This window comes from Amborella trichopoda, chromosome 4 (assembly GCF_054954075.1).
Source record: "Amborella trichopoda isolate Santa Cruz 75 chromosome 4, AtrichopodaSantaCruz75HAP2 v2.0, whole genome shotgun sequence".
NCBI lineage: Eukaryota > Viridiplantae > Streptophyta > Magnoliopsida > Amborellales > Amborellaceae > Amborella > Amborella trichopoda.
The window spans coordinates 1771256-1798013 of NC_142339.1; the positions used below are offsets into that span (position 1 = coordinate 1771256).

General features: G+C 37.7%; 1 protein-coding gene across 6 annotated transcripts; it reads right to left on the bottom strand.

Annotated features, from left to right (window-relative positions):
* Positions 1-744: 744 nt before the first annotated feature.
* On the bottom strand, positions 745-26758 carry SLOMO (F-box family protein). 6 transcript variants are annotated; one of them, XR_016053760.1, is made up of 18 exons: positions 25640-26758; positions 9661-9925; positions 9414-9546; positions 9184-9283; positions 8900-9097; positions 8310-8580; positions 7769-7867; positions 7586-7674; positions 7196-7295; positions 6930-7100; positions 6199-6351; positions 5000-5160; positions 4693-4891; positions 3900-4345; positions 3268-3331; positions 2275-2375; positions 1137-1218; positions 745-778 (listed from the first exon to the last, which is right to left on the bottom strand). XR_016053760.1 is itself a non-coding variant. In XM_020670437.2 (18 exons), the coding sequence occupies exons 1-17, from the start codon at positions 26092-26094 to the stop codon at positions 1141-1143; spliced, it is 3069 nt and encodes a 1022-aa protein (XP_020526096.2). In that variant the 5' UTR covers positions 26095-26758; the 3' UTR covers positions 745-778; positions 1137-1140. The 6 variants fall into 6 exon arrangements, 3 of the variants coding, with proteins under 3 accessions (XP_020526096.2, XP_020526095.2, XP_011625306.2); XR_016053759.1 differs by having other exon boundaries at positions 745-939; XM_020670437.2 differs by having other exon boundaries at positions 2275-2361.

Below are 26758 nucleotides of genomic sequence, written 5' to 3' on the forward strand. Positions count from 1 at the left end.
AACATTTCGCTCGTACTTTGGCGCTCCGAATACAACCATTCTTTAACTTGATGAGAAAAATCATAAAATAACAATGACAAATTAAATGAATCAAAGAATAAATTTTATCAAGAAACTAAAAATAATAGAAAATAATCCATGACAAGGAAAGAAAGCACAACGCCCTTTATTACCAATCTTATCAGCATGTCAACAACCCTTCCTCTTCTCATGAATTGACAAGACAAGAAATTTATGTTCTAGAATCTAATAGCCCTAACATTCTATTCAATTCAACAAAGAGAGAGATATAAATCCGTATAAATCCTCGTATTCATATAATTTATGTCTATAAGCTAAATGGCAATTGGAAAAAAGTTATGATGATGATGAGCTAAATGCTACAACAACACAGCCAGCAATGAATCAACAAGAATGCCACACATTAATTACAGTATCACATGAACACATGCTCAAATGAACTTTGCTAAAAAATTTCATTTCACCTTCATGGGATGATAACCAAGTTTCTTTTCCAGAATATAAATTACGAAATAACATAAGTAATTGAGAAATGATTGAAGAATGGTTCTAAGCTGAGGCGATCAGGGTTATAGGTGCCACAACAAGATGTCTATTCTCACCAGGCCACATGAAAGGAGGATTAGCAAAGCCACCATTTCTTGTTACCCATCATTAATCATAAAGTGGCAAAGGAATCCACACCATTCAATCCAAGGCCTAAAACCCTCCAAATGCGTTCAATGAGCAACAAGATCTAAACATCATATATTGCAATCTGTATAATAATATGTTGAGTGTCATACAACAGAATTCACAGCCACCTTATAGCTCCTCCCAAAATCTCTAAAATTAAACAAAAGAAAGACAAAAAAAAAAGGAAAAAAACAAAAATACAGTAAAAAAAAAAAAAAAAAAAGGAACACTGGAATTTACAACCTGCAAGAGCAAGCTGGACATCAGAGGCCCGCATTATACTAATCCTAGTCAAGGGACAAGAAATGAGACTTACAAAGTCGTATATAAACCAGCCCAACATGGAAAAAGAAGTGAAAATAAAAAATAAAACCAATATAGCTATTATTTAATAACATGAGCACATCCAAAATAGAGATGCAATGTGAGGGAGGGGTCACCCGGTTATGGCGACTGACTGCTGAAGAGGCGCTTCAAGCTGGGGCAAACAGTACGCAACCTCCCGATAACAGCCGTTGATATCTGGTTCATACAAGTACAAGCACGCAGGCATGCATGAAAATGCAAGTCAATAGTACTCTCTCTCTCTCTCTCTCTCTCTCTCTCTATATATATATATATATATATATATATATATATATATAGGGATATTCTAGACTTCACAACCCTTCAAATTATAAAGGTTCAAGATAGAGAAAGTTGCGAAGGGTGGATTTTAAAAAAATAATAATTTTATTGTCTATATTTTTGAAAAAATTACTTTTGTGGGGCAAATTTGTAAATATTACTACAAGACAAAAAGCATTTTTATCATCTCCATAAGGGGTTAAATTCAAATTTTAATTAAAAGACAAAGGTACTCTACAAATAAAGTTTCAAGACACTAACTTCCAAAATGCCATTGTACTTTTGTGAAAATTTCAAATTTGCCCTTACTTAATGATAAAGTTTCTATTTAAATAAATTTTTAATAAAAAAGTAATGATTGTTTTGATAAATACACCCATCACAACCCCTTCTAACTTGAACCTTTGTATTTTGAGGGGTTGTTAACTCTAGACAAACCCATATATATATATATATATATATATATATATATATATATATATATATATATATATATATATATATATAAGGTGTGGTTTCTATAAGGTTGCAACCTTAAACAATCCAACGAAGGTGCACATCCAAATTTTATCATAACAATTAATTTGGGTGTAAAAAATTCTTAGCATTATCTAAAATTCTATTTTTATATCTAATTATAAAATTTTAAACTCCAAAAGTGGTTAAAATCAAGTAGATCTAGAAACATGTAAAAATCTTGAAAATGGACGGTTTAAATACTGTGTTGCAAGATGCACTATTTCTAGGACTCAAAATCTTTTTTTTTTCATATTCATACATGTCGATGTCCAAATGATCAATTAGAGGGTTTTTCAACATTAACACAACCTTCTTCGATGGATTTTTGAGGTGCATCTTTAATTCTATTTTAAAGTTGCAACCTTATATAAACTTTTTCCATATACATATATTACAAAGTGAATGAAGAAAGGGAAGCTAAAGCTTCTATACCTTTGGACAAAGGCGAATATCAAGTGTCTCTAGTGAGTTGCAATATGAGACAGCAGCTTCCACCACTTGTTCCTCAATTCCACAAGCCTATTTGCAAATCACTAATAACAAATTAATGGGGCGCATATCCATAGAAATCTTATAAGAATCGCCAAAGTCCCCCAGTCTGACTCGGACGAGTCCCAAGACAGAATGGTGATTTTAAACAAAAATTAGGAAGAAGACTCTAGGTGAGTCCCGAGGTTTTGCCACTGGACATGCCAGGGCCCAAACCTGAGCTGACTCACACATGTTCCCAGCCAAGTTTCCGATTTCTTATAACAAGATATCAAACAAAACATGTGTATACTTGGTTCAACTGAGGAAAAATAACCCATATTTTCCCCTTTCTTTTAATGCTACAAATATATGATTTTCTCTTGATAAATAGAAAACAGGGGCATACTCAGTTTCAATTAATAAGTTGGAGGTCTCTCTATTCTTGATAAATAAAAAAAGGCGAAAAGTACCCCTCAAATAAACCCCTCTGAACTAAAGTGGGGCAGAAAGAGAGGCCGAAAAAGGATGCAGAATTTTTTTTTTTTTGTTTTGAAAGAAATGACCATAATTTATTGAATATACATAGTCCGCCTGTGATAGAGGAACCAGAGACATAAAGTCCGCCTGTGATAGAGGAACCAGAGACATCAAACTAACTCTTGTACACATCCCTGATCCTAATGCTCAAACAGTTGAACTCAGATTCCCACTTGAGCCTGACCAAACCAAGTTATTACCGCCATATTTTCAGTTTGTTCACATTTAAAAAGAATAAATGATATGGAAAAATCAGAAAAATAAAAGAATGCATAATACACGAAAACTTATCGAACAAGTACGTATTAGTATGCATCAGCGCATATATGGGTTTTGAACCATGTCTAAACTAACCACTGAATGCTACGCAATTAGCACAAAAAAAGGGGGAAAAGAGAGGCATTTAGAAAAGGTTACCTGAAGTAACAGGCTGCTCAATCTTGGGCAATCAAGTTTTAGAACCTCCAAGGAGCAACAATTGCTACATTGCCAAAACTAGAATAATCAGTACTTTGCACAAGCGCAGATGCATAACCTATATGTTTAAAATAAAACCAAACACAACGAGAAATTAAAAATGGGAAAGTAAAAATGTAATCCATGAGCTATCAAAAACCACAGGCGATTGCCGTCATCACTGCCCAATACAATGGTTGGTGATGAGAGGCAGAGCCACAGCTGGGGTTCACTACTTCAAAGAACAATGATTTTCTATAGTTCATGGGATGAGGGCCATTTTGGACACTTCATATACTGAATGGGGATAATCCATGAACAGGAAAAACAGGTTTTTCAGATGAGGTTCTCTGTTTTCTAAGCAGGGCAGAGAAATATGACATCCTCATGCATAGATGGATACCCAAAGAATGCTTTCTCCTCGTGAATGAGTCCATTTAAGGCATGGACTTACTCATGAATAACTGCCATGTCCAAACTGGCCCTTGTAGCACAATCTTTCATTGAAAATAGCATCAAAAAGAGAAAAATTATGACATGATAAAAGCGAAAAGAGAAATAAACTTATTTCAAAAAAAGAAAAGAGAAATAACCTTAAGTTGAGGAAAGAAAGATTGAGGCAAGCCATATCCACTTCCCTCAAATTAGCTGAAAGAGAGAGGTTCAAGGATGAGAGATTAAGGCAACGCGCAGATAAAGGGATGACAACTTTCTTGATGTTGGGGCAACCAACACAGTTGAGATTCTGAAGGAGACGATTAGGTTGCACATCTTGAGAGTCTACATCCGAGCTTTCAAGATCTTCACATTTGAAGTGCCGGCCACTACTTGTACTCCAGTCTAGATCATGCATATTCGCACAACCGTTCAAACTTACATGAGTGAGATGGGTGCAACAGGCAAGCAGTTCTTCAATGGCAGATTGGCATATACTACCATAGGACAAGTCAATCTCTCTAAGGGATGGGAGAGCACCGGCTCGATGAAGAGGGTCCAGTGAGTTGTCTACAAGGTATTTGCATGCCTGCAACTTCAAAACCTGTTCAAAAGACAGACCCTATGAGGCACTAGGACTCAGAACACAAGGATATCATAATCTACTAGTCTGTGGAAAATCAAAGTCCATTGCATCATCAATGGTCACTAAAATTGTTGACACCAATGGAAAGAAACGGGGAGTGGGAGACCCACCCATACCGGGCATAACCCATGAGGTCTCAATTTCTCTTTATCACCATCCATTATTTCAATGGAGTGGTGGTGAGCCAAGGACCAGTATCTCTATAGTTCATTGGATTACAACAAACATTCCCAGATTCAAAGCTTGTATAACAGTGACAGTAACGTACTTCCTGTGAGAAAAGGACAAATGGATATAAAAGTCACCTTCAGCTGTAAGCAAGTCTCAAAGATGGGGAGGAGATCGATCAGGAAAGTGTATGATAAATCAAGTACAGTCAGGTTTGGTAGCCGAGATAGAGATGATAATCCATTGGGACCCACAGAAGGGCAAGACATCAAGATTAGCGACTCGATGTAAGGGCACGACTCTGTAGTCGCTGATAAACATTCATCTTTGAGTTGGCTGTTAACATCAGAATAAAACAAAAAAAGAAAGATTCAGTAATTAGACCAAGAGAAAATAGAGAGACAAGGACACCATAAGAGTAAATGATACAAGTACCAAAATCACCTGCAAAAAGATGCATCAAGAGACGAGAGATTGGGGCAGTGAATGTCAGCTTTGGAGAGAACTCCACAACCCTTCAGCTCTAGAACCGTCATTAGTGGTCCATCAATCTGAAGCAAACTCAACTTAGGGCATATGCCTAGATTGAGTGATTGGAGCCCAACCTGCAGAAATAGCAGTAAGTATTAGTTTTATGAAAAAACAATTTATCAAAGAAAGAGCTAAACCAACATAAATGAATTTGCATTTTCTAAAATGATGATGATGATGGTTTTATACAATCTTGTTTGCTGTTTTAATACTTCATTTAACTTCAGATACCATGGTCACATTAAAGCAGGACGTCTACAACTAACAACCCTCTAGCTGATTACATTCATCTACAATGAACTGCCACCGCCCATTAGAGCCACTAAACAATGGCTTCACCAAAATATAAAGGGAAAATATCTCCATATCCCCTATTTTTAACTTCCATATCTCATGAGACCCAAGAATTTAAAATATTGCTTGTAAGAAAAAAGTCTCAATCTTTTCTATCTTACAACCCCCTGGACCCCTTTAACCATAAATTATTTACCCAAACAAACGCTAAAATGACACCTTATTCAAACTCCATCTCTCTCTCTCTAAAACTCCTCTCTCTTCGCTTCTCGGTGAGTTTACCAGCCAAAGGGTTTAGCTTGAGCTCGAACACAAGCACCCCTTCTTATGTGTGAGAGAGAGATGGGTTTTAGAGAGAGATGGAGTTTGGGTTTTAGATAGAGATGGAGTTTTAGAGAGAGAGAGATAGTCATTTCATAAGTTGTTGAGGTCAATAATACATGGTCAAAAGGGTTTAGGGGGTTCGAAGATAGCAAAGATGGAATCCTTTTGCTTACAAGTACTATTTTCAATTCTTGGGTGTGATGAGAAATAGAAGTTAAAAATAGGGGATAATAAGATATTTTCCCAAATATAAATGAGTCCAATGCAGAAGGAATAATAATATTCTAACTAGCAAAAAAACATTACAACAAATGACAGAAACAAAAGAGATTCCTTGGGCCACATCAACCATATTCAAGCACAACCCAAACTTTCCAAAACCAAATAGGGCACATTCTTGAATTATGAACACGAAGAAATAACATTCTTGAAGTATGAAAATTGATAAAAAAATTCAAATAAAAACAGAAACTATGAGTTGAAGAGTTACATACAGGACTAAATGATGCTTCTTCTAGATGATCACAACCATCCAGGAAAACTTGCTGGAGATTTGAGCACGAAAGATGTAAACAGGTCATGGCACGGCAACCAACAAGTGAAAGACTGACCAGTGAAGTACTTTTAAGTACAACTCTTGCCAAACTCTGTACAAGGAACATAGATAATATTCTGTTAATCAGAAACATTCTTTAAAATTATACTAGATTACATTATCTAGTAAATTTTAATATGTAACATGTACAAAACAAGAGTACATAAGTATCCAAATTTTGTTGAGTACAATTATAAAATACTCTATAGTGTGAGCACCCTAACATAACCCTTTAATATTTTGGCTATTCAAAGATGCTTGGAATGTTTGTGCTATTTTCCTAGGGAAAAAGTTTGACATGCCATAAAACAATTCAAAATCAACATCGGATAACCCAAAACAATCTATCCAGAGACTTGACGAAATAATCACAGTGTCACACAGTGAAAAAAAAGGAGACCTTAACCCTTGACATACAGCTCAATGCAGAACTGAAAAGCAAAGTCCAGCAACACAGTAAATGTCACTCCAACAAACCAATATTAGCATATGAAATCCAACATAGCACAAAAATCTTGTGCACATAGAAAGCTTTCAATTTTATACCCCTCCCATGGGTACAATACTACAAGTAATCTCAGAAAAGCATAAGGAGAAAGAACAATACAGACAACAAAGGCAGCTGCAAACCTCACAACTGTCGAGAACCAATGACTTGAGATTTGGACAACCACCACCCTCACTGAAAACTTCACAAATGGCATTTGTCAAGGATTCACACTCAGTGAGGTCTACCTCTTGCAAACGGCGACATTGCAAAGACACGGTGGTCAAATTTTCCTGCTTCTGCAGAACTAGTTTCTGCAAAAAAACCGATACAAACATTTCAACTCAGTCCAAGAAGCCCACGTTTTTAAGAGCACAAAATGAGCTGGTAATTAATACATTTATGATACCTGTAGAGAATTTGATGTGATGCTGATCCGGTTAAGCACGGGACAATTAGAAATCGTAATTGAAGAGAGAGAAGGACATCGCAAATTCAAATCTACAAATCTGCATAAACAAGCATTCAAAGTACCAATAAAAATTGGGTACACAATTTAAAAAGGATCAGCAAGTAAGGGGAGATATACTATAGCTAAATGGACTATGGAGCATCAAATTCAATAGGGGTCATCATCGTCCAATAATGAGGAATAGGATCATATCCTAGTCAGGTGGATCCCTCTATCTCTATAATCAATTTCATTGCAAGTTAATGGTCGCTATAGACAGTGACCTCCATTAGTTGAGATTAGAGTAAACTTCCCCGAGACAAATATAGAGAGAAGCAGGTAACGTACTTGCGACAGTGGACCAGACTAATACACCGCAAGCGTGGTAAGTCTAAATTGACTGAGGTTAACAGCCAGCAGCAGTCCAGCTGCAACGCCTGCAAAAGTTTCATTTTGGGGATGTAAATAATGTCAGAATTAGTCAGAACAGCCAATCAGATTTCAAATAAATTTAAACAAGATTTTACAAACCTCCAGCAATGAACAATAAGATATAGCAGCCATTGAAGCAGAGTTGATACCCTCACAGCTATGAAGCTTCAGATTTGTCAGCATTGGCAGCCTTACAAACTACAAGCAGCAGCAGTGGAATCATGTGAGATAAAGATAAAAGGCCACTGACTGCTATGGCCTAAACCAAAATTAGCATAACAATCCGAACCCAGGATTTCCACCAAAATCAACAAATTTTGGAGCAAATTTTTCTTTCTAAATGGGCCAGCACCTTTTTCATAAATTAAAAAGAACCGCCACCTACAAACAGTTTTGAAGATCTCTCAGATCCTTATGTTATACTTCACCCAAATCCGATGAAAATCGACCATAACTAAAAATTAGGCCATAACTCAAAATTTGGTCTTTTCTACTTCGAAAATTTTCTCTATTCTCTAGAATACCAGAGCCATATTTCAACCATAAATCAGATCCAGATTCCAGAGTCCAAAACTCCAAATCTCTGCTAAAACTGGAAGTATAAACACAAGTAGTCATAATGCCTCAGATGCAAACTGACCTCAAGAGAGATATTAGGACAATAAGATGCATCAAGAATGCTGAGATTTGGACAAGCAAGTGCGATTTCTCGAAGAGTTTCATCACTAACACAAGAACAATTCGACAAATCCAGAGACGTCAACAATGGACATGATGTTGCAGCTGAACGAACTGAAGCATCAGAAAGTTTATGGCAGGAGGCCACATCCAACCAGCGAAGCTGAGGACAGTTTAACATTGCATGTCCCATGTTTGTGCGCTTTAGAGACACTCTCTCTAGTTGCGAGCACCTGTATGCAACAATTTCTCAGCAGTGAACAGTATAAAGTCTTCTGAAAAACATAAAAAAGAAAGAAAGAAACTAGGTCACATGCCTCAACATCTAAGTTTCAGTTAAGCACCAGGTATTGCCCTAAGATTTCAAGTTTCTGCACCACCATCATAAGCTATGAGGGTGTTTCAGGTACAATCCTCATAACACCTCACCCCAACCCCCCAGAAACCTCCCCTTCCCCACCCCCCACCCCCCACCCAACACAAAAAAAAAAGCACAAAGAAAGAAAACAGAAAACGAGAAAAAACGCAAGTAAACTTTACTTTTTCTTTTACCTGATTGAAATACGTATTACACGACACTTTATTATCTCAAGATGGCGCAATCTATCGTGATAGATAGGTATCTCCTGAATACTATTTCCGAGAGTTGCATCGGTGATGCTTAACCTGTCCAACACTGGGCACTCACCTATAGTATGGAAAAAAGCATCACCCAACTGTCCTTTCCCTAATATCAGAACTTCGATATTCCTGGAGGTGACACAACAATATGAGCAGTCTTTATCAATGCCATACGGAAAAAGGGACAGGAATATGGGAGAAAAAACAGCACCTACCTTAGAGAGTTCATTGCATCTCGAGCGAGTATATCGACGGATGGAACACCCAAAATGTTCACTTCTGTGGCATTTGGATACCTGTAACACATTTCCCTGACTGCATGCATCAAAAATTACAAATCACCATGTAAATAATCCTGAGAAATTTGGCATGCCATAGAACATTGGGTAAATTAAACTTTTCCATGCATTGATTAATCCCTAAAGACCCAACTGGCAAGACATACATTGCTGATGGGAGATGTTCCTATTTTCAAAATTTAGACACCTCCAAAAGTCTTCGTGAGCACTGGCTGCTCGCCATTGCCTACATACTCTAGCAGCTCGGCAGAGATTGATATGATCCAAAAAGGAGAACACCTTAAATGACAAAAGGAAATTAGAAAGTGTGAGAGCAATAACAGGAGCAGATTAGTGATGTCAAGCAACTATTAAAAAAAATTAGACTTAGAAGAGAAGAAACACATAACATACCATGTGCAGCAAGTCATCAGTGAGATCCATCCTAACTTCAAAATCCTCACTGTTTGAAGGAGTACCCTCATCACCATTATCACCACCCCCACCATTGGAATCCATAGGTTCTCTACCATCACCATCATCTGATGTTGAGTTTAGGTAAAAGACCATGTCATTTCCAGGTGGCACAGACGCGCCTTGAGAAATACCAAGACCTGCATTGACAGGTGATCCAGATGTGCCAGAGCCTGAGGAAGCCAGGGCAACATACCGACAGGCCCTGAGAAAAAGCAAACACCAGCATTAGCATATTTTTATAGAATCCCACACAATGTGATACTAGTTTCTCTTAAAGCAAACCATAATATTTAGAAATGCAACAGTACTCATTTCCAGTCCACTACAGAACAGAGCTGCTTGAACAAAATCTCAGGAGGGAAGTTGGCAGATACACTCTCCAACTCTACATACAAGATATTTGAACACAAAATGCTACTCCTCTATTTACATGTCATTTTCTGGGCAAGGTTACTTTCTGTCATTTGCAAGGTGCAACGAAGTATTGAATCATAAAGAGTTGAAATTCTCCAGGATTGATTGTCGTCCCTTTAAGCTCTATTTCCATCAATAAACCCTTACAAATGACAAAAAAATATCACAAGGACCTATTTGCAATATGAAGCAAGGGCGTTTTGTATCATGAATTTTTTTCTGAAAGAATCACGGAACTAGCACAAATGGAGAATGTTGATCCCTCTGTGTGTGCATACATATTTGTCGAACTTGTTTCTTTTTGTTTTATTTGTACCTAACTTATGGTTACAAACACAAAAGAAATAGAGCTATCACTAGTTTAATTGTATTCATGTGCATCTTATAATTTGAAACTAGGCAGTTACTGTTGATTCAACCAAAAATCATAAGTAAAACTAGTAAAACGCCCAGCAAATAATTGATACTACGAGGCAATGTTCAAAAAAGTGGACCGCCTAGGCGGCCTAGAAGGTCTGGGCGCATCACCCAGGCCTAGGCGGCCAAACTGGGTGCAGTCCCTAGGCGGCCACCTAGGCGGTACGGAACCCACCTAGGTGGGCGGCCGCCTAAGGCCTGCGCCCCACCTAGGTGCTGAAATTTTTAATTTTTTTTAGTTGTATTGATTTTTTTAAAAATATAAAAGGTTTAAATGATGGTTTAGGTTCATTTCAAACCTAAACCCACAAGAACCCATTTTAGAGAGAAAGAAAACTCAAGAAAATTAAATTTTGTGACTTTCATTGGATCGAAGTGCTTAAGTTACGAAAAACGGATCCCAACATCACCCAAGTAGATTTGACTTAGTTTTGGAGTTTTATAATCCTATTAGAGGGTGTTTCTTATTATTTTAACACCAGAAAACATCTCAGAGGTGGGAGTTTGAAGTTCGAGCAATCAAAGTAAGTGCAAAAATTTATTTTTTAGATTGCTTGTTTTATTTTGAGATGTCTTCTTCAGGATCAAGTCGAAATGGAGATCCGGGTTGGAAATATCGATATAACCCGAATCCAAATGACAAAAATTGTATTAGATGCAATTTTTGTGAAAAAGATACGAAAGGGGCAATAAACCAGTTTAAGAAGCATCTTGCCGGTATTATGGGGGATGTTGCCCCTTGTAAAAGTGTTCCTGAAGCTCTCAGATAGGAGATTAAGCAATATATGAGTTTTGTAAAACAAAAACAAGAATAAAATCCTTGTCATTTGAATAGATCTATTTCTGCTATTTCTAGAAGAAGTGATCCAGGTTGGAAGTATGGTTATAACCGAAAACCAAATGATTAAAATTGTACAAGGTGTAATTTTTGTGAAAAAGATACCAATGGGGGTATTAACCGATTCAAGACACCTTGCTAGTATTAAAAGGAATGTTGCTTCTTGTAAAAAGGTTCCTGAAGCTATTCGGGATGAGATTAGACAACTTCTGAATTTAAAATAACCAAAAAATGATGAAAATGAGCCTTGTTCTACGAAAGTATCTTCTCCAGGTTCTTCCAGAAGTGATGATTCGGGTTGGAGGTATGGTTATAACCCAAATATGAATGACAAAAATCGTATTAAATGTAATTATTGTGGAAAGGATACTAATGGGGCATTTACCGGTTTAAAAAATACCTTGTTGATATTAAGGGAGATGTTGCTCCATGTAAAAATGTTCCTGAGACTACCAGGGAGGAAATTATACAATATTTGAGTTCAGGGAAGTACAAAAAGATAGAAAAGGGTAGAGCAGCCAAGACTCTTAGGGCCTCATCTGCACATACTAGTAAGCGCGAGATAGAAGAAGAGGAGGAACAGGCAGATTCAGAAGAAACAAAAGAAGACGAGCATTATATTGAAGAGGGAGATGACTCTGATGATGATGGCCTCGATTTTGATGCATATGATGAAGCTAACCCTATTCCTTCTGATGATGATGACAGAAGACTCTTGGTGTTGAGTGTTGACTGTTGTGTTAAGCGTTGACTATTGTGTCCTAGACTGTATATTTTTTGAATTTTTGTATATTATCTTTTTCTTATTTTTAGTTTCTAGTTCTACTATCTCACTTTTGTGTGTACAATCTACAATGTATCGGACTATCAGTGTATGCTTGTATGGTTTTACTGTTTTAGTATTGTATGAAAGTATGGACAGTGGTCATATGGATTATCAAAATTCTCTTCGCAACTTCTATCCTTTTTTTTTAAACTGGGACTATGGTCTTATGGATTATCAAAATTCTTATGGATTATGGCCTTATGGATTATCAAAATCCTTATGGATTAATCATTATCAGTCATCAGTCACTCATCAATTTTTTCTTTTTTTCAACTGGGCCGCCTAGGCGCTGAGTGCCCTGGACCCCCATGGCCACTTAGGGGCGCCTAGCACTTTTTGAAACTATGCTAAGAGGCATATCGAATTTGCCAACATCTCTTTTTTTTTCTTATTTATTTTTCATGCATTTGTGGACATTGCACATGCCATGGTATGACAATATTTACAATGCAACAATAAGGGTGTTTTTCAATGATCATGGTACTTATCGCCCCATGGACATGTTAACCAAGACAACAATCATTCACCCATACATCTTAAAAGAAAATATCTAAACGAGGCCACCCCAAGAAACATCCTTTTTGCAGCTATTAGTAGTTCTTGAGAATGCCTTGACTTCATGTGATTGTGTGGCACAATAATAAGGTTGTCCATATGATGGGGGGCTACCAAGTAACGACCCATATTTGCCTAATCCCAATCATCGTCATCATCATGATCACCACCACTATCTAAGTTTTATCCCAACTATTTGGGGTCTGCCTGATCCTACTATCAAATTTATTTGATGCATATTGCGCAATGTATATTAGGGTTAAGCGTGTATAAAGAGGAATAAAATCGAAACTCCAAAATTAATGCAGGTAAGTCAAAGAAGTATTTTCAGGAACTACTGATGAATGTGAATAATTGGGAGAGAATATTAACGACTTGAAAAGGCAGAACATCTGTTCAGTTGTACAGGTTTATTCCCACAAATCAGTGTTTGAAAACACACCCTTGTTGTCTTGGACACGGGTGAGTTACTCAGGCTAGGGAGGCTGCCGAGCCCAAGGAAGGGTATTTGTACCTTGTACAGTATTTCGCTGGGTAAGGCATAGAATCACCAAGATGTAAAACGCAGATTTGGTAGGTGGGAGAACAAATACCTAGGTGGCCCTAAAGTGTTTTTTTTTTTCTTTTTTTCCCTTTTTTTTGTTTTGTTTGTTTTTGAGTGTGTGTGTGTGGGGGGGGGGGGGGGGGGGGGGTCCAAAAATTTTCTTTTTCTTTTTGACCATGTTAACGATAGGAATAGAGGGAGGGACATCATGTTGAGGCATCAGCCCCCATAACCACCAATGCCCCCAACCCCATTCCTAAAGGGAGACCCACATTTGGAGCTTCCATTTAAGAACACATGGCAGGTGTTATATAGAGTGAAAGAAGCAGGGAGATTTTTTTCTCCCTTTTTCTCTTTTTGTTGGAGGGGCGAGGGGGGGGGGAGGGGAGTGAGAGAGAGACCCACATTTGGAGCTTCCCTTTAAGAATGTGTAACACGATAAAGTCGAAGTTTTATATATTGCTTCTTTCCCATTTAAAACTTCAAATAATTACTAGGTTATGAAACATTTCCACAAATCCTCTAATGTCATCAACTCACAAGTGCAACTCTCCTATCACACTTACCAATGCATCCACGCATAGCATAGAAGCATAAAGGAATTCAACAATACAGAGGCAGTACGTGCAGGCACAGAATTCACCTACTTCAATTGAAGAAGGGCTCAAATCTAAGCTCTTTCCCTGGGAAAGACGGAAGGAGTCAGGCATGGCTTTACCGGGAAACTAGGATTGGAAGTTCTAGGAGGTAGCCTAGGGAAAGAAGGTTGTTGAAATGACGTGTGAGTACAATGAGTGTGGTTGAGATGTTTGCATGCCTAATTATTTTCCTAACAGAAACTATTGATCCCTTGATATCATGGACAGCTATCCCATTACAATCTTTCCATTCCAAATTGGACAGCAAAACGTATTCTTTTTGGAAATGATCTTTTCCATATCTACTTTGAAGGTTAAATCAAATCTCTCTAAGGAAACATCCATTTCTAGCAAAAAATTTCCATACCAAGATTTCGCGTTTCATAGGATTATCATGGAAAAGAATGAACTGTGGCCTTGTTAATAATGGGACAACTCTGCTCCTAAGAAACAATATTATATGGACACCAACAAGCATGTCGATAATTAGCAGGTGTTCTGGTGTCTAATACCCAGGCTAAAAAGTCAATACTTCCTAACACATCTGTAAAACACTATTTTGAATAAGGCTATATTAATACAAATTCCTATTATTTTGAATACAAGATCAAATGCACAGTAGAAGAGTTGTCTAGTGGTAAAGAATGACCTCACGTAGAAGAGATCATATGTTCAAACCATAGTTGTTGAGATCGGGTGCAGGAATGGTACCGGGATCGGAAGCATGGGAACGTGGAATGCTAGAAGATCCCTATGGTTGGGAACACTATCCGTACAATGCATAGGAGATCCGTATGGTTGGGATTGAGATCTCCAAATGTTAGGAATCGAATTCCAAACTTTTGGGGATCTTGATCCTGACTTTTGGGGATCTTGCTATCAACATTAAAGTGCATGATAATTTAGGATTATGTACACTCTTTAAAGTAAGGATCTCATTATTTATAACAAGCAACATGCAACTATATTAAAAGTATGGTTGTATTACTAGCTGGCCATAAACAAAGAAAATCATCAGTTTGGTTGTTGTCTTGGTCTTTAAGGTTGGGATCGAGATCCTAACAATAGGAATCAAGATCCCTAACAGTGGAGATCGAGATCCGGAAATTTAAAAATCAAGATCCCTGAGAGATCCTTTCTGGGAGCGACAGAATTGAGATCCTAGAAGGGATCGCCTACCAAAGTAGGAGATCTCAGTAACCGTGGTTCAAACCCACCCACAAGCCTAGGTAAATTTTTATTATGAATAAGATAATGTTCTTATTATATATAATATAATATTTTCAGATCATACTAAAGTCAAAGTGGCGGAGTGGTAGAGCTTGGGCTTTATGCACAAGCGGTCTTAAGTTCAAACTGTCGATTTAGTGTTATAATTTTATAATATTCAGAGTAGTAGAGCTTTGGCTTTATGCACAAGCAAACTTAGGTTAAAACTGTTGATTGGGAAATCCAATCATAAGAAAAAGACACTAATCTCAAAACGCTTTGGTATTATTTGCATTTTTCGGATTGTGTATTTATATTTCTTCATGTGATTGCTTTCCATATTTCTTAAGTGGTCTTTTCTAGTTTCTTCACTTCATTTAATACTTTAAATCTATTTCTTGTATAGTACAGACCTAGAAATAAGTAGGTTGCTTTATTTACTACTTTGACTTTGCATATTTTTATATTTCTTCATTTACAATTGGTTCCATATTTATTTAGTGGTCTTTCCTAGTTTCTTTACTTCATTTAATACTTGAAATTTATTTCTTGTATTTTATAGGCATGGACATAGGTCGGCTTGCTTCATATAATACTTGATCTTGAGCATTTTTCAGGTTTATTCATTGGGTGATATTGTGATCAGTGGGTTGTAATTCAAGACATATCTAAGAATATCTTCAACTGGTTCAAGTAAGCAATCTGATCCGGATGACAAGAATAGGGTGGAGTGAAAATTTTGCAAAAAAAATATTATAATGCTGGTATTAATAGACTAAAGAAACATTTGACCGGCATAGAGGGGATGTGACCCCATGTATTTAAGTGCAACATGAAGTTAGGTGGGACATGTTAGAGCCCTTGCAAGGGGTCAAAAACAAAAAAGAGGCAGCGAAGAAAAGATATGGAGAAATTGCTACAGGTGGATACATTTGGAGTTCAGAAAGAAGAGGATATATATACCGAGGTTGGTTCTTCTAATAGGCTGATGGGGCCCAATCAAAAAGGCCTCAAACAAGAGGGCCTATGGATTCTTACTCCACCCCTCACCCCGCCCTTTTCCTGATGAGATTATAGTGTGCAAAAGGGGCAGCCAACTTTAGAGAGCCATTTTAAGAAAGAGGATAGGGATAAGGTATCACAATCAAGCACGCTTTTCATTTAATGCTGCTAACTTGAAGAGCTTCTAGACCATCTGCTGCAAATGTGGAGTGCTTTCTTCATGGTTTGTCCACCATGCAGCTATTTTACATAAATGCAAAGATAGTACATAAAGTAACTGTACAATTAGATTTTAATAATCAAATCACAAAATCAATATGAATAAGTTCTAGACTTACCAAGAGAGATCTTGGTCCTTCGCCTTATTGCCAACTCCTTTCCAAGAGACCCCATTGAGAACCTATACTTTTCTAAATCCATTGAGACCTTGTCTTGGACATTAGGATCAGGGTTGAGTTTGATGTTCCATTGGTTGATTGCATCCATGAAGTCGCTCTTGTTATCTATCTCATGATCAGTGTTGAAATAAGCACGGTTAAGGTAGTACCTTGCTAAGCTCAAGCTATGAGTTTCATATCTCTTCTATAATTTTCAAAAAAGGGCCATGCAATAGCTTCATCATCACCTAATATTTTTTTATCTCAATCTTGGCAATCTCCATTGCATTATAACTATGACCCATTGCCGGTTTCTTCTCACTATCAACCAACTGCACTAGTACCTTGGGTGAGAAATACCTAGGGCATGCTGAACCCCACTCCAAAATCGTGAGTCCAACATAATGCTAACCACTACTTTCCTATTTGCCCTCTCGACCCACTTTCTTTTGGTCCAATCTTTAGAGACAACCATTTTTCTAAGCTTTTCTTTGTGATCATAACGAAAGTATAGACTACAAGGAGGTGGCAGATCTAGTCACCCCAGGTCTCACCATGTCTCTATCCTCTATCAACTTCCTCATCAAGGCTCAGACTTGGCCAACATTACTTAAGCTAAGTTACAAACTTAAAGTTACAATCACATCATGTCATTACAAGGCAACAAAAAAAACACAAATCCTCTTTTTCTTCAATAAGTTAGTAGCCGCCATATTGGCTGTGACCATACTAGTCATGACTTGGACCACGTAATCCTCCCCCACCTCTTTTATAACACTAGTCCACCAAAGTACAAATGAATCTCACATCATTGGTCTTGTCTTAAGCATCAATGCACCTCAAGAATGTTTTCCCTATTGGACAATTCACCATCAAGTTCATGATACTTCTATTTCTCTTATAAGTCCATCCATCAGTCTTTTTTTTTGGGTACATAAAAGTGGTATGTCAGTGAGGATTTTGGGCGCCTACCCTTTGCCGATGATGGAGTCAGAGACCTCACCATGGGGCTCAACAATAGTACCGCCAAGGCCCAGGCCATTCTCAAGTCCATCCATCAGTCATAATAGAGCAACCATATATCACCCATGCATCCTTATGAGTCTTCAAAAAAAAATTTGCATGTTCCACCTCCTTTCTAAGCAATGGTTCCTTAAGCTTAGAAGCAACTGGGGCCTTATACCATGGCCCAATTAACCAACATAGTTACACAGCTTATTGGCCAACCCCTAACCTATATTATGTTTTTTAAATTTTCATTTGTTCATTCAACATTTACCTAATAGGTCCATACAAAGAAGAGGAATAGACTTGACAAGAAGAGACTAAACAACCTTGTCTTAATTCAATATAATCAAAAGCTTAAGGAGCGCTATCATGATTGCAATGATAGGGAGGCTCTTATTGTTGATAATGTAGATGGTCGTAGAGAGTGGCTGGTTGATGCTTGTGATCATGAGGTATTCCGTGGAGAGCGCTAGACCTGGGGCCAAGCTCATCAAGCATCTAAGCCTTGTGCAGGCCACTCAATCTAACCCTCAAAGGAAGAGGAAAAGGTTGATAAGAGAGAGAGGAGGATGAAGAGGAAGAAGACGACTTGAAGGAAAGGATGAAGCAAAATATGTTGAGAAGGGGAATGACTCTAATGACGATGGCATGGCATCATCATCAGATTCTATTCAGGGTGATAATGAAACTCAAATTTCATTTTGAGTTTATCACATGTGGACATCATGCGTCGAGTTTTGATGGTTTATCAGTTTATGCATTTTGACTTTTGATCTTTGTTGCCAATTTTTATATATATTAACGTGTTTACTTTGTGTTAGAATTGCTACTTGCTAGTGTCTAATGTTGATGATGAGCGATGAAATGAGATGCAACTTTGTATGGATATGGAGCGAGTAAACCTATAAAGTTTTGCCATTTCAAATGCAAGTTCAATCGAATTCACGCATAAATTTCAAATTTCATTATTGCACAACACAATAACGTACAAAAACTCAAAAATATGATGTTCAAAAAGGTTTTGAGGTCATTTCAGGAGTTTCGGGATGCCCATATAAGCTCCCTAGAGGACCTAAACCCCTTAACTCAGACAAGGGCCGTCAAGGTTCCAGGGCGCCAGCCTCCAACTGTTTCTGAACATTGATTGTAATCATCCACACTACCAATAAATGAACTATACAATTAGATCCCCATATATCAAAATTGTAATAAAATGGTTCATGAGGTGAATTGACCATAAATCCTATTGATCTTTTAGGACTCAGTACTACCTTAAACCAACATCAAACCAAGGGGAAATTCTTCTTTACTTCACAATTGGGTATAATGGATCATATCTTCTATGTATGGATAAAAGATATACAAAAAACAAATCGATAAATTCACATTGATAAATTCAAATTGAAATATTTCAATTTAATCCAAAACCTCCTTGGAGGCACCATGCAATTGAAATACCCACTCTCAATATTCTTCTTGGTTGGCTCTTTACAATCAGTTTCAGTGAGGATCCTTCAACCCTCTTCCATGCCCTACCCATTTGTCTTATTTACCCTTCTTCCAATGACACAAGTCACCCTGATTTCCTCTGAAATCTCTGGCATTGTAAGCTAGGATATCGCAGTTACGAATTCTCAAATTGGATACCAAACGCATTGTCCTTTCGATAGCCTTGGACACATTGTCATTCCCGCCTTTACAGATGTAGGTGGAGGACTCAAGCTTTGAGCAGACTACCCCTATAGTATAAATCACAGTATGGGCCAAATTGTAGCATCACTAACCAATGTTTCAAAAAGCGCTAGGTGACACCTTGGCTCGAGGGGGTCCAGGCCGATCAGTGCCTAAGCGGATGCCCAAAACCTAGGCGGCCCAATGGAAAGAAAAATGTCTCTATAGTCTAACGGTTAAGTATAACTATATAACACATAAGAATTAGGGATTTAGGGTACATCAGATTTTTTATCTCCTCTTTAGCAGCATCAAGAGTTTTTTTACATAGAGCAACATCCCCGACAAGATACTTCTTGAACCAGTTTATGCCCCCTTTTGTATCCTTTTCACAAAACTTGCATCTTATGCAATTTTTATCGAAAGGATTCAAGTTGTAGCCATATTTCCAACCTGGATCACCACTTCGATTAGATCCCGAAGAAGACATATCAAAATAATACAAACTATAAAAAAAAACAATAACTTTGATTGTTCGATCTCCAAACTTCCACCTTTAAGATATTTGGCTCAAAATCTTCTAAAAAAAACCTTTATAAAACATCCAAAACTGAATCTAATATCAATGAGTGATGCTTAGATCAATTTCTCGTAACTTTGAGAAACCCATTCGAATCCCATGGAAATCACCAAAAAGTAGTTTTTTGTGGTTTCTCTCCCTCTAAAATAGGGCTCTAATGGGTTTTAGGTTTCAAATGAACATAAAACCCACAATTTTGCCCCTTTAGAAGTAAAAAAAAGACAAAAAAATCACTCAACGAGGGACATTTCCGCCCCTGGGCAGGGCGCAGGCCCGAGCAGCCACCCCAGGCACTGGGCGCCTGCCTAGGCTGGTTCCCAGGAGCCTGTCTAGGCGGGCGCCCAGAGATATCCCGCCTAATTTGGCCGCCTAGGCCTGAGCAATGCACCCAAGCCTTCTGGACCGCCTCAACGACCGCCCAAGTGCTAGGCGATCTGCTTTTTAAATCACTGTCACTAACATCTAAAATCTTTAAGCGATGGTGCACATGAGGAATGTACAATTTCGCAAGCATGCCATGAAGATTACTAAGTGTTTTACAATCACCAAGTCTGACTCGAGGTCTAGCAAGTTACTCTATCATGTCCGAATTTCAAACCTTAGGAATCACCTGAGTCTCATTGCTTCCCCAAAAAAAAAGTTTGAAGACTTCAATGAACCTGACTAGGAGCCAGGCCCTGCCCAGTTCCAGAACTAAGCCAGAGTCATCAAACAATGAGATTACTTGATTTGTCCCAAGTGATTCAGATTTGTATGTCTCTTATAGTAACACAAGGGTGGGTGAGTAAATGCATTTGGGTGATGGGGTGAGATTTCAAATTAAACAGTAGCTGCCAAATAACTTGAATTACCAACCTTTCAATAATGAATGGTGAGTGATCATAGCACCATTATGTCATGTCAATTGTCTTGCAATAATCTTGTTACATTAATACATAATCCATTTACTTGCATCTACTTGGAAACTCTACAAATTGCTTAAAAGGAAAGCCTTCGAAATCAACCAAGTGAAGTGCTCTAATATTGCACAACCACCTAATCTTGAGCAAAGGCTTAATTTCATCTTTTAAGACTTTCAATGAATGACTACATTAGATTTGTAAGCTTCCAAAGCCGACTAATCGAAGTGTTCTAAGCTCACACAATCACCCAATATTGTAAAACAAACCTGCTTTCCCTCCAAAGTCTTTCAAAATGAAATAAGGAAGGTTAGATACAAGGGGTACAAAAAAAAAAAGAACAAGAAAAGATGGAGAAGGTCCATTGACTTGCTAACGAATATGGTAGATAAAGGGACTATAACCACACAAAAACAATTCAAGTGTTGTGTAAGATTTTGAACACTAGCCTTTTTGAGAAGGCATCTATAGTGTTTCAAAGAAGTCCAATGCTAAAAAATTCGCCCTCCCGACCGCCTAGGCAAAAATTTTATAAAAAACGACTAGCGCTTGCTAGGCGGGGTCATTATGCGTCTTGCGTCTGGGCCCCGCCTAGACAGGCAAGATACCCACCTAGGCACACAAGTTGAGAAAACGTGGAAAATGGGTCTTGTTTGAGGGTTAAAGAAAAGTCATTTCCCCCCCCTAATAAGGGGGAAAAAAAGGTTTTCGGGGGATTACTAAACCCCCAAAACCAAAACCAAAACCGTAGCTTTTAGGGTGAGAAAAACTCCTCAAAAACCACTCTTTTGAGATTTATCGAAAGATTGATAACTTTCTGAATTTTTTTATTTCTTCCCATAACATAGGCAATAGTTTGTGGGTAGATTTGGAGCTTCTAGTAGTTGATTTTGAAGACTTTTGGCGACCCAATAGACACGGTTTGCACCGACATCGATTTGAATTTGCTATTTTTAAAGCACTATCAAATTTGAAAGAGTAGTATGTTGCGAATCACATGTTTTTTCTTTAATATTTTTCTTTTACAATATATTTACATAATTATAGTTAAAAGATTGATTTTTTTGCGATTAATTGAATTTTTCCTCACTTGGACGATGAAATTGAGCATATATCGTATTCTTTTATGAATAGTTTATTCTTTTTTGTACAATGTGTCATGTTTTGATATTCTATTATTTTTGTCTTGCTTTATTTGATAAATAATTGACTATGTGATATCTTAATGAGTTAAGTCTTATGTGAAAGTGAAACCAAGATCTTATATACTCATTTAAGTCTTATTGTAATTTGCAAAGTAATAATAAATGACTTAATTCTTTAATCTTATGTATTTTACAGGTTTGTTGATTAGATGATTGATTTTTTATTCACATTGATTGATACTCGATCAATTATTATTCATTGACATTTGGGATTTCAAGCATTTTAATGTCTTACAAGTTACAATCTCATAATCTCTTGATTGATACTCGATCAATTATTATTCATTGATTTGGGATTTCAAGCATTTTAATGTCTTACAAGTTACAATCTCATAATCTCTTCAAGACTTGTATTCGTAAATCTGTTATGTGATTGTACTATTACGTTTTCATCTATTTCACGAAGAGTTTGGGGCTCTAAAATTGCCCTAAGAACCCCCTAAGGCCTGAAACCATGCCCTAAGAATTCCCCTGTTTTGTTTTTTGAGGGCAACGGGGGGGGGTTCCAATTTTGGTGAGGGCACCTTGTCTTTGGGCATGCGCCTAAGCGGCCAGGTACCCAAAACGACTAGGTAGCCGAACCCGCATTTTTTAACACCGCAAAGAACACACCAGGATATATACCATACATTGAGGCATCCAGTTCCAGTTTTCCATAAAACAATGAACACAACAATGGTGCTTTATCACCCACCTTTTAATGTTGGAAGGTGGTCAATAAAGTTGCCTACAAGTCATAGTTTAAGTTGGGGCATCTCCCATTCATCGGAGAGCATTCTTTTGCTTATGAATGTTGTTGCCAAAGGCCTGATAGATCTAAAAAATATCAAATGTTTGAGGAATTCTAAGTTTCTCTCTTATAACAAGGCATTAGATATTAGTCGATGCCATCATTTTAACCAGTGTAGGAAAAATCGAACAAAAATGTTAACCGAACATGGGCCTGGAAGCAGTTCAACAGGCCTAAGCGGTAAACTGGCCAGTTCAACTGTTCTAACCGGGCAATCAAAAAAGTGTTAATTGAAAAAAAAAAAAAAAAAAAAAAACAAAAACAAAAAAATCTAATAAAATATAAAATATGTATTTAAAGAATGATTAAACAAAGCAGATCCAAATGAAGTTGAAAATTAAGGGAAAAAATCAATTTGTGCCCAAGGGTATTTTTGAATTTTTCCAAAAAAGATGGGAAAATGTAAAAATAAGTATTAATGGCCAAAACAATTTCCAATCTTTGCCATAATGATGAAAACATTAAAAAATGCATTACAAACAAAATCCCTTATTTTTTGGGGTTTTATATAATTTTTTAAAAAGAAAGTTTAAAATACTCGACCGATCACCAAAACCAGCCGAAACAAGAACCGGTCAATGGCAGGTTCCGATCGCACCGGGCAGCACCCGATTAGAACGCCCAATGTTTCCTACAATGATTTTAACCACAATATGTTTCATGCTTTTTGAGTAACTCACTTGACGAAAGAGTCATGCACCAATAAGTCTATGACCATAATGGCACGAATAATAGCTCATCTCAAGTCTCTAGAGGGCTATGCGCTTACTAATATGGAAACTTGCAGTACGGTGTCCAAGCCTATAATTCCAAACACACAAGAATGTGTCAAAATGTAACGTGAGGATGAGATGCAAAACCTAGAAATCCATGGGAATAAAGGTCCTTCCATCTAGATATCTTTACAACTCATAATCAAAATTCATATCTTGGTTCAAACTCATAGGATTTAATTGTCCCAAAGATTGTGCATCTCTTAGGAATCAAGGCCTTTCGATCTACATATACTCTTGGGGAATTGGCGAGACCAAGAGAGTGACACAATCAGATATTCAAGGGAATCAATAAAATCATATCATCTCATGACCACTCAGAAGAGAATTTCAAAGCATTGAGTTTGAGGATTAGATTTGCCAGCGATGTACAAAAATTCGGCTGCCAGACTGCCTAGGCGGCCTGTTTCTCAAACCAAGGCGTGGGGGTCCAAGCGGACTTGTTTAAGTCTGGGCGCCCACTTGGGGCCACCTCCTCAATTTTTTTTTTATTTATTGTTTCTCAAACCAAGGCTGCCCCAGGTATCTAGGCAGTCTACGCCCCTGGCCGCCTCCGCCTTCTTGAACATGCTAGCAAAGCCAACAGCCTCTACATAGCATTTCCATATGAGACATCAAAGAAAGCCGCATAAAATTCCACGTCGACAAGGATAATGGAATCCAATTTTCAGACGACAGATAAAGGCAAGAGTCATTGATCTAGGATGAAGATAGTTGAATCTTTGTGGTTTCCATGGGCCCCAGTTGCATCTTTGTAAATTCCATGGGCTCCCTTTGACATATGTGTCTTCATAGTGGTGGGAGAAAAGGATCTCTTGGCCAGAACAAGGTATCCTAAAACCAATTTTCTTAGAATCTCATGTGGAAGGTTTTTCATTTTTTTTTAAAGTGTATCTCATGTGGTTACTAACTCATTAATCTGTTAGGCATATCAAGACGCACCTCACTATGGTTAGTATCGTAAAATGTTATGATGATGAGGATGTTACCAAACACACCAATGGGGCCCTTGTTCGCATGTCCAGTGTTTAAAAACTCAACAAGCACGACTAGGATGGACCCCACCTAACCCAAGCATGGACACGTGTCAGACTGAGTATGTCTAGATCTTTCAAAAAATAGTGATTCTGGTCTAAGTCATGAGTTCATGAATAAGTCATGAACGATTAGACTCGAGTCTCACCAAGCAAACTTGGGACACTGCCCCCTCCACCCCCACCCCAAAAAAAAAAAAATCCAGTTCTGCGTTTTTAAACGCTGATACAAGACATGTCGACATGGCGATATGACTAGACACACCCAAACACAGGTTAGACATGTAAAGGCAATGTTAGGACATCTCTGGAATTATTATAAAAATCACATGCAGAATACAAAGTATCCCGCCACTTTACCATCAAAATGCCCTCATTAATATTTGAATTTGTGACATTCTAAGCATGAGTCACACATTCTACCACCTCATTTTTGGTCTGCTGTGCATTTAAATTTCAAAAAAATTAATGAGAACATTGTTTAACAAATTATGAATAAAAAATAAAATAAAATAAATTATTCATATTTCAACAATTTCTCGGCTAAATACTGGATGATTATCAATAAAGGATATAGCCCTTTAAAATTCTACCCTTCCCAATGACCACTGGTGTACTGTATATGGTGATTATTGTGATTAATTGTAGTTCATATGTTCAAGTCTTGCAATATGTGCCCGAATATAGCAAATGAGAAATCCTGATTACCTACTGCAGTAGAACTTAAATAAATGAAACATGACAAAATAATTCATACCCCGGGTTAAACAAATGAAACAACAAAATGCACTATAATGGATTGAAATGAAATATGCCATTTCCCAATAAATTTCGTTGAAGAATATCAAATTTCACACAGAGTGAAATGAAATGCACCATATTAAGGTCGAATAAGCAAGCAAGGCAGTGTACATTATATTAGCAACTAAAAGACAACAATTAAATTGAATAAACCAACTGGTACATTACAGCATTTATGACAATATGTATACTTCATCAATTAAGAACAATGTGCAAGAAACCCTCCTTCTCTTCACCAGGTTCATAAAACAAAAATAGCATGTACCTAACTCCCCAAACAAAAATAAAGAATAAGAGATAAACATAAAAACAGCAAGAAGAGAGTGTATACTCACTGCGTACAACTTAAAACTCTTGCCCGTTTATGATTCCATACATCCTCAGAGCTCCCTCTACCTGCCTCCAACAACAGTTCATCCCCCACAAAAGAATCACTAACAGTGGCAAAAAAATCATTGGGAACTTCCACAAAATCGTCCTGAGATTTCATCCGGTATACCCAAGGACTTTCACCAGATCTCGATGGCCCCGCTCCATTAAAATTAACGCCATGATCAGAGCTTGCTTGCCCTATACTTGTCCTAACTTCTCCTGATTCATCTGAATCAGGCCTAACATATAACAGATCATTCAATCTTCCACACCTTTGCATAGAGAAACCAGGTCTTATCCCACCTCTGGTAACTGCATTTCCTCTGCCACCATCAATCAATGGTGATCGAAAGCCTTTATTGTTGATTCCCACTGAAACAAGTCCCTCACCCCCCCTTTCTTCTCTGTCGTCACTCATTTTCTTACAAGATTGGAAAACCTTTAAAAACAAAAAGTCCAGAAAATACAAACCCTAGATATTATGATACTATACCAACGCCAAAGCTTCAACCTGAATTAGAAGCCACAACGATGGAGCCTCCCACTTTATTTGCTGTTACATACAACCATAGAACCCTGAACCAGAACCATCAGCCATGGGTCCTCTTCTCCGATCATTGATCTATAGCACGACACAATCTCTTCTTTTTAGATTCTGTATAGAAAACATAAACCCCAAAAACCTCAGATTTCGTCCTCGAACAACTTTTACAGCACCCCACCAAGCGCAAAATCACAAACCCTAGCCACGGGTTTCCTGGGTTGACACACTTCCCGACGGACAAAATGCCCTAATTATACAAACCCTACAATTCCTTCCCTTGATGCACACGTCCCAAACTACCATAAAACCCTGGATCACAAACCCTAAAAAATTCCTTCATAATTCGCCAATAACTCCGAAAAAACCCAAGATAGCAGGTTTGGAGTGACGGAAACAGTGTTGCAGGGGAAATGGAAACCCTAATTCAGCGAAAAAGGCGAGAGCTTTGAGAAAATTGAGGAGAGAGAAAGAGACTCGATTTCAGAGGAGCGGTAGAGAGAGCATTTACGGGCTGTGTATTGTGTGAATGCATTTGGGC

Bases quoted from the DNA above. Each gene is read 5' to 3' on its own strand.
- SLOMO (XM_020670437.2), bottom strand. From the start codon at position 26,094: ATGAGTGACGACAGAGAAGAAAGGGGGGGTGAGGGACTTGTTTCAGTG. The intron at 8,581-8,899 runs GTAAAAGAAAAA...TGTTGCATACAG, and splicing joins GTAATACGTATTTCAATCAG to GTGCTCGCAACTAGAGAGAG. The intron at 5,161-6,198 runs GTATGTAACTCT...CTATTTCTGCAG, and splicing joins AAGAAGCATCATTTAGTCCT to GTTGGGCTCCAATCACTCAA.